Here is an 8457-nt window from a genome sequence, read left to right on the forward strand (position 1 = left end):
TTCTCTGTTCAATAATTCTTTCAAAGCGTAGCTTCGTCGCTTTCATAATTGTTCTAAGTAAAGATAATAAAGAAGCCCTAAATTCATAATCCTCCAAGTAATTAGGAAAGGCATTAAACTCAAAATTTCCCAAATAACATTTCAAATAAAGACTCGGATTTTATAGAAATTTTGGCAGCATCTCTCCTAAAACTTGGACTTTGCCACCCGGTTCGGGTCCCAACTAAACCGTTCCTCAATCCCTTTCAACAGTCCAGAATCCAAAAATCAATTCAAAATCAAGCTAAATCCAACAGTCGTCTCATTGGCATAACTCAAGGAAACCATTTCAAAATCAAATCAATATTGACCGATTTAACTCATTTCCAAAGCTTTAAAGAAACGGCTCAGTAACAAATCGTTTGTCCAAAACCAAGTCAATTTAAGTAAACCAGGCTAAATTCAAAAGTGCATTCAACTTTTCACATCATCAAAATAATTAACTCAATTCAAATCAATCCTCAACGGATTAAACTCAGATTTCAAATCTTTAAAGAATCAACTTCATAACATTACATTTCACAAAGCCGCACAACAATTCAGCCAAACCAACATCCATAATCATTCGAGTCAATCAAATAATACATAAGGCAATTACAATCACCAAATGCACAATATCTCACATTATTATCCATATGTAATAATTCCAATACATAAAACATAGTTTTTGGAAAGAGCGCCTACCTCAAAATGCAATTCTATAACCCAAACGTCTCACAGAGTCCTTTCTGCCTCAACCCGAAATCGACAATCAAAATCCCGGTTCCGTGTGTCTTTCTCAATAGTAGAAACAACCTCAACGCCACTAGTAAACTCGGATTCTAACTCCTAGAACCATCAACATTACAATTACTTTATTACACGGAACAGAACACTAACGCAGAGCTTTCGAAATAGGAATACTTACTGAAACTAAGAAAGAACGGCTGAACTGAACAGCAACAGCCTCTGAACCGGTTCGGCGGTAGCCCCAACAGTCACCTCCAGCGGCTGCGGCGACCCGACTCCAGCGACGGTGACTGAAACCAACATGCTGCGACAATAAGATTCCCATAATCTCATAAGAAATGAAGACCAAGTTTGAAACCCTTACCGGCATACTTTCTCGGTGACGACAGCAGGGTCTCATGTGGCAGAAACTCAGCCCGGAGCTCCGGCGGCCATGGCGGTAGTAGCCGACGAAGGCGGCAGTGAGAGGCAAAACTGGCGAGCCCTGCTCTTCCAGCGGCGGCATTGCAGCAAGGAGCACAGCGGCAGCGTTGCAGCAAGGAGCACAGTGGTGGCGTGTGAACTGGCGATGGCAGAAATGTGACGGCTCTCCCTCACGGCGCGTCTCCCTCTCGCGCGACTGGCGACGGCGCAGGCTAGAGATGACGGCGCGGCGAACAGTGCGGGCGACGGTGCTTCCCCACGCGACTGCGACACTGGCGGCGCTGGCATTCCCCTGACGACCCACGAAGGTGGCATGGGCCGTAGTGGCTGCGCGACGCAACCGTTACTGGGCGGCTCCTCCAGCATCGCGTCTCCTCCCTCCTCTTCTCGGTGACAGAGGCGCGATTCACGGCTCCGTGGACGGAACGACCATGACAGCGCGGATCGGATAGCAGCGGCAGGTGACGGCGCAAGCAACTCTTCCCTCTCCCTTCCTTCTCTGTTCGGCGGTGTCAAGTTTCCCTTCCACTATCAATGGGTGTGGGAGGCACAGGGAAGAGGGTGAAGAGAGGCTGGAGCTGTTTTGTGTGTTGATTTGAGGAAAGGGGGAGCATTTGTGTTGCTGCCGCTGGGTTGGGGGAGAATGTAACTGGGTCACGGGATAGGGTTTCTAGGTTAGGGTTTCATTTTGAAAATTAGGGTTAGGGGCATTTTAGTAATTTCAAATAAAATTAGAAATAATATAGTAATTAAAATAAATTCTAGTCCAACAATAATAATGTATATAAATACTATTGGCTCATCAATTTTACAAATTATTTTGAATAAAATGTCCAAATCTAAAAATTAGAAATAATATAATTAATTTCTCTATTTTCCAAAATAGCAGTACTAATATTTAAAATATTAGTTACTTATTCCAAAACATATAAAATCATTATTATTTCACAACTGCTAAATTTATAATTTAAATATAGAAAATAATCCAATAATTATAAAATCGGATAATAATCATAACTCATCCCAAATCTAATAAATCAAAACTTGCCTTAATTACCTTTAATAAAATAATTTCTGAAATTAAGGCTATAAATAACCATATGATTTGAGACTTGATCATAATAAGACTTTTCAAAGGTTTTGGGTCTTACAATTAACGAATTTCGCTCTAGGCTATTCAGTATACAAAGTTGGAGAACAAGTTTCCAGCTCAATATTCAACAAGTTTGTGGTTACTTACGACTCAGTAGCAGCCGAGGTAAAATTCCAATGCTTATTATTCGAGTCAAGAGGGATACTGTGCCGTCACACACTAAGTGTGTTAAGCTTTGAACAAGTAAGCCAAGTGTCACCTAGATATATACTGGAACGATGGAGCAAGAAGGTAAAGAGGCGACACACACACATCAAGAGCAGCCACGACGAGCCACTGTTGGAGCCAAGAAGCAAGAGGTTTGACGAATTTGTTTTTCATTCGCAAAATGTTTGCGAATTTGCATCAGAATCGGAGGAGCTGACTGTGATTCTGCACCGTGCGTACGATACCGTCATGGTTGAGATGGAAGATTTGAAAGCCAAAAGGAAGGGGACATCTTCTTTATCTCACAAAGATGCCAACTTGGAATCCGTTAACGAGCTTCAGAGCCCTCCAAGGATTCGAACAAGAGGACGTCCAAAAAATAGGCTCAGTTCAAAGTTGGACAAACAGATTAAAAATGCCTCAAAGAAGAAGAAAACGAAAGCTTTAAACGAGGTAAAAGTAATGTTTTGTAAATATATGGTAATTGAGTTTAATTTTGTCATTAATAGTTTAGCTAATATGTGAGTTTGTTATATTCAGTTAAACCTCTTTGATACTGGATCAGTGGTGCATTCATATTCTAGCCAATATCAAGGATGTGTTATGAATTATCAATTCAGGGTACCAGCAACAGCGGATAACTTTTTGGGTGTATAGTTACAGAATATGGGTGTAAAAGAACTGTTCTTTTGGGTGTATTTGTGAATTTTCTTGTGTTTGACATTTTACATATATATATATATATATATTTCACAATCTGCTGTTTATGTTAAAAAATTACTAATTTGGGTGTATAGTAGTTTCGTTGGTTTAGGGTTTCAGGGTTTAGGGCTTTAGGGTTTAGGGTTTTAGGGTTTAGGGTTTAGGGTTTATGGTTTAGGGTTTAGAGTTTAGGGTTTAGGGTTTATGGTTTAGGATTTTAGGGTTTAGGGTTTTAGGGTTTATGGTTTAGGGTTTAGGGTTTAGGGTTTATTGTTTTTTGGTTTTTAGGGTTTTGGGTTCAGGGTTTAGGGGGATAGAAGTTTGGGTGTATATTAATCAACCTTGGGTGTATATTAAACTTTCGTTGGGTGTAGAATTTTATAATTTTTGTTTATATCTGGTTTGATGTTTTCCTTCATATTATACCACCTGTAATACAGAGCTTTTGAATACACCACAGACAGTTTAACAGCACAGACAGTTTAACTATGGAAAAAAATTTTATTGAAAAGAAGTTGTTTATAATTGTGAAATTTTTACACAATGTGTTCAATTTACAAACTAGCTAGTAGTTACATTACTCAGTTTCTATATCATTAGAATCTATTTGACAAAATGGACTCAATAATACTGAGGATGGCCTGGACAGTCTTATTGCATTACTCCCTCTAATTGCTTCAGCTCTGTCTTTATTCATTTCACTGAATAGTATCCGGAAAGCATATTCTACTCTATAGTGGTCCACCTCGTCCTACAATTAAAAAGTATATTCTGGTTAAATAACAATATTAATTCAGTAAAGTAATACAGAGTTATATAGTTTTAAAGACAGTTACCTGTGTCCAATTATCCCACTCATACTTCGCCCTTTTAATATTTTCGGGCTCAATTAACTCAAGCCACTTCATAACGTAAATAGCACAGTCATAGCTGAAAACGAAAAAAATAAATTACAAATCTCATTTAGAAAAGTTTAATGTTCAGAGTCACAAATTTATACCTTGTCTTTTGGCCTGAGATGCTAACGTATGGTGCTCTAATTTCCTTTTCCTTCTCCTTCTTCTTCAGAGGTGCCCCGCCAACATATACTCTCATTCTTGAAATAACATATCCCTTAAAAAATAAAACAAATCAGTAATACACCCTAAAGAAATACACCCAAAGGAGAACATACTTACACCCAAAGCAAAACATACATACACCTTATATTGAATTGAAATACACCTAACTATTAAAGTAAAGAACACAGAGCCAATTTACAATGAATTTATTAAGCTCATTTCTGTCATCGGTTGGACATTTCGTGTGTACCGGGTCGAGTATATAAAATCTCTGCTTTCTTGTATCAATCAGCAATAACCACCAATGGTTTGAGTGGCAAACAGGTGCAAAAATCTGAAGCATGGCGACATTTCAATAGTGTTTTATTTTATTTGGCATATAAGTAAAGAATGGTACTAACAAATTTTACAAATGAAAACTTACATATCTATGTGATGTTAATTTTTTTGCATCTATAAAGGGAATAAACATTGGGTAGTCTTCCACCCTGAATTCTTTATTGGTTGTAGGTGATATGAATTCCCCCTTTAAATGCTTCGCAATGGCCATGTTCTGCAATAATTGTGAAACAACAAATGAAATACTGAAAGTACACCCAACTGAATACTTTAAATAAACCCAAATAAATACACAACTTACACCCAAATAAATACACAACTTACACCCAATTGAACGTAAAAAATACACCCAAATGAGTACAAAACAGACCCAGTTGATCAAAGAAAATACACCCTAAGGAATACAGAAAATACACCCAAACTTCATAGAAGTAAAACTTACCACAATATCAGGGGGGAGACAGAATACTTCTTCTTGAAATCTTATATCATTTTTATGATTGAGGATGAGGCACATGGCAGTTACAATCTAGAAAAATATGCCGAAATCAATTTACATTAAAAAACATTGTAGTTAACTTTGGTGTAAAAACATTAGGTTTAATTACTCTGTTGGTCCCTATAGTTTCACCAAATTTTTAATTAGGTCTTTATACTTTTTTTCCATTCAATTGGGTCCCTACACTGCTTTTAATTTTGTAATTACGTCCTTTTCATGTTAAAAATATTAAAATTAACATAATATTTTTACCAGAATGCATGCGGTCAAAGATTTAATTAAGTTTTTAATTATAAATACCTTCAATTTGCGAATAAATATTCAGTTAACTCTAATATTTTTTACACTAGGAAGGACTTAATTACAAAATTATAGTAGTGTAGGGATCCAATTGAAAGGAAAAAAAGTATAGGGACCTAATTAAAAATTTGGTGAAACTATAGGGACCAACAGAGTAATTAAACCAAAACATTAAAGTTATCTTGGGCAATCAGAGTGCACACGTTGTCAAACTCATTAGTTCTGCCATCTGCGTATTTCTTCAATCGCGTCCCCCATATGTAGCACTTCTCTTTCATCTCAGCCGTATTCTGATTTATTCTCACAAGAGTTTCAAACTTTTTAGAACTTTATCTGCCACTCTCTTTTTGAATTTGTAGACTTTTACTTTCTACTTTCACCCCACTGTTTGCTATTTTTTCCACCAAATCCCCTAATTGTTCTAGCAGTTTTGGGGTTTCTGGAGTTTTTTGCATCCCTCCTTCTTGCGTTGACGCCCCCTCCTGCGTTGCTGCTTCTTCTTGGCTTGAATCAGTCAAGCCAAGGCTGAATGATGGCAACGGATCTGTTTTAGGAACATACGATGCTGTTCGTGCCATCATCATCAATGCCTCAGCGTCTTCTGGCGCTGGATTACTGTGTGATCATGTATAATGTATTATAAGAATAAGAATATACAGATGATAACCAAACATTGATTTTAATTTGATGAACTTACATTTTAGATGGAGCTGGGAGAACCGTGGGGCTGCACGGTACATAAATTTAATCATGATGTAAAAAAACTAGTCCTGGATCAATCATCAAAATATACACCCCAACACGAGCAATATACACCCAAACTGTAACAAAATATACACCCAACACTATATCTTACCTTTTTGTAGTTCCTTCAATTTGTAGCAGAGGGGTTGCTTCATTTTCTGTCTCAGGTGTAGTGGTTGTTTGGGACAGTGGTAGACACACTTGAATCGGAACTCTAAACATGAAGAAAAACAAAATGCTAACAATGCCTTTGAAAATAAAAAGGTTATAAGGTTGAAATTTTTTTGAAAAAGTCACATCGCAAGCACTTCAGACGGTGTATCTTCTCTCATAACCATCACATTCTCTTCAGCCGGCTCACTGGCTGACTATTCAAACAGACTCAACCTAAAATACACCCTAAGAAAGTCAAAAATACACCCGAACAATTTAAAAGAAAGACAGGCTTTGTTTATTGAGAACTTACATACTTGCAGTTTTTGCTTTTTTTTCCTGCCTTTTTTTTCTCGAATAAAATAATAAAGGGCTTTTTTTTCTAAAAAAAATATATACAAAATTAGAAGTAGAACGTAATAAAAGAATAAAAGCAACAGTTATTTGAAAGAGAAATTACACGCTCTCTGCCGGTTTGTTTACGCTACTTTGTTCTGTGTGTCCTTGAGAGGAAGGATCATCACTTCCCAAGTTTACGTCCAGTATTCTAAACATAATAGAGTACATGTTATTCACAAAAAATACCATACTGTTAAATCATGATAACAAGATTTAATCAAATAAAGATACTTACGTTTCAGATGAGACATAATGACCTTCATTCGATCACAGGTCAGCTTGTTTCTCCCTGCGAAACAAGAAACAATTATTAGCAAATAAAACACCCCTAAAATCTAAAATATACACCCCAACAAGACATACCTATGTGCAGCAAATTTTTCATTGTTTTTCCTTAAGAATTCATCTAATTCTTGAGTTCCAATTTCAGATCTGAGAGTACATGCATAAAAGAACATGTTAACAAATATAATTTTGATGATAGACGATAATATTGCTTAGAAAGTACTGTACCCATGATATGATTGAGTTTGCTCAGGAGATGAATCCTGCACAATGACCTTTTTCTTTTTGGATTGTGTCCTGGGGGGAAAAAACAAGTATGAATCAGAAATACAAAAATAATATGATCACAGAACGCTATCCAAAGAAGTGCTTATTTTTTTGGTGTTCTCTGAGTCTTTTTCTTTGTTTTTTGCTTCTCCACTGGTGATGATTCTTTGCTTCTATAAGTTAATAAGAGACACTCTGTTAATACATAAAATCTCGATAATAAACCCAAAGTAAAAGAGTAATAATTTCATAACATTACTCAACAGTTGATTCAGATTCAGTTGATTCAAATTCTGAATCAGAATCCTCGTCAATCTTCTTTCTTTTTTTGGACTCCATTCTGGAAGGGAAATAATCATTATTTAAAAAATTCTAAAAGTGATAAAATACACCCAAATGAATGCACAATATACACCCAAAGGAATGCACAAAATACACCCAACTTGATAAACAAAATACATGCAAATGGAGAATTAAAATACACCCAAATTGATAAACAAAATACACCCAAATGTAGAAACAAAATACACCCAAGCATGTTACTTACTTTTTGGATTTTCGGGCTGGTTGTTTTCTTGTTGAATCCTCTGAGTCTTCTTCAGTCTCAGACTCAGAGGTAGAATGGTCACTTTCAGTTTTTTCAATCTCAGATGATGATGTTGAACTTGCCTTTCTTTTTTTGTTTTTTTTTTTTGCTTTCTTCTTTTTTTTTCTTTTTTTCTTTATTTCTTTCATTTTTTCCTTTGCTTCACCCATCTTTACAACCCCCTGAAACATTAGAAATTGTAGTTAGCAGCATTCAGGTAAATAAAATACACCCAAGATATTTTGTTCACTTACCATATGGTCCTCCATTTCTCCCCTCATTCTTTCGACCAACTGTTCCTTAGCCCAGTTGGCAATCCAAGGTTCTGGAGGTCTTTCTTCCCTCTTCTTGTCTTTATTTTTTGAAAGATGAAAGTAAATTATCATCAGGGCAACGAGGCAGCCATCAATTGCCTTTTTCTTTTTCACCTTGTAATCTGTTATGCCCTTGACGATAAAATTCAAAACATGTCCTCCCCAGTTCCGCTCTGTTATTGTGTCCATCTTGAAAATTGGGGTCAGGTGCGCAGGTGAGATTTTGTTTATTTTCGTTGGTAACAGGAACGCCATCTGTATATAGAGGATAAAAATCCTCTTGAACATGAGGCACCCCTGTTCATTATCAACGACAA

General features: G+C 36.6%; 1 protein-coding gene and 2 long non-coding RNA genes across 3 annotated transcripts; all 3 read right to left on the bottom strand.

The window, feature by feature from the left end:
• LOC110270095 lies at positions 373 to 1047 on the bottom strand. Its single transcript, XR_002359157.1, has 2 exons — positions 947 to 1047; positions 373 to 867 (listed from the first exon to the last, which is right to left on the bottom strand). It is a non-coding gene; the product is annotated as an uncharacterized LOC110270095 (long non-coding RNA).
• On the bottom strand, positions 3762 to 5107 carry LOC110269640. The gene is made up of 5 exons (XM_021117556.1): positions 5036 to 5107; positions 4454 to 4807; positions 4194 to 4306; positions 4030 to 4123; positions 3762 to 3944 (listed from the first exon to the last, which is right to left on the bottom strand). The coding sequence occupies exons 2-5, from the start codon at positions 4595 to 4597 to the stop codon at positions 3771 to 3773; spliced, it is 525 nt and encodes a 174-aa protein (XP_020973215.1). The 5' UTR covers positions 4598 to 4807; positions 5036 to 5107; the 3' UTR covers positions 3762 to 3770.
• LOC110269641 lies at positions 6156 to 6849 on the bottom strand. Its single transcript, XR_002358408.1, has 3 exons — positions 6750 to 6849; positions 6434 to 6523; positions 6156 to 6350 (listed from the first exon to the last, which is right to left on the bottom strand). It is a non-coding gene; the product is annotated as an uncharacterized LOC110269641 (long non-coding RNA).

Source organism: Arachis ipaensis, chromosome B03, assembly GCF_000816755.2.
Source record: "Arachis ipaensis cultivar K30076 chromosome B03, Araip1.1, whole genome shotgun sequence".
Classification (NCBI taxonomy): Eukaryota; Viridiplantae; Streptophyta; class Magnoliopsida; order Fabales; family Fabaceae; genus Arachis; species Arachis ipaensis.

What these genes read in the sequence shown, in the direction of transcription:
- LOC110269640 (XM_021117556.1), bottom strand. Translation starts at nt 4,597, where the DNA reads ATGCTTCAGATTTTTGCACCTGTTTGCCACTCAAACCATTGGTGGTTA. An exon ending in ATCTCAGGCCAAAAGACAAG is followed by an intron (nt 4,124 to 4,193) that starts GTATAAATTTGT and finishes TTTCGTTTTCAG; the next exon opens with CTATGACTGTGCTATTTACG. An exon ending in AGTGGGATAATTGGACACAG is followed by an intron (nt 3,945 to 4,029) that starts GTAACTGTCTTT and finishes TTTTAATTGTAG; the next exon opens with GACGAGGTGGACCACTATAG.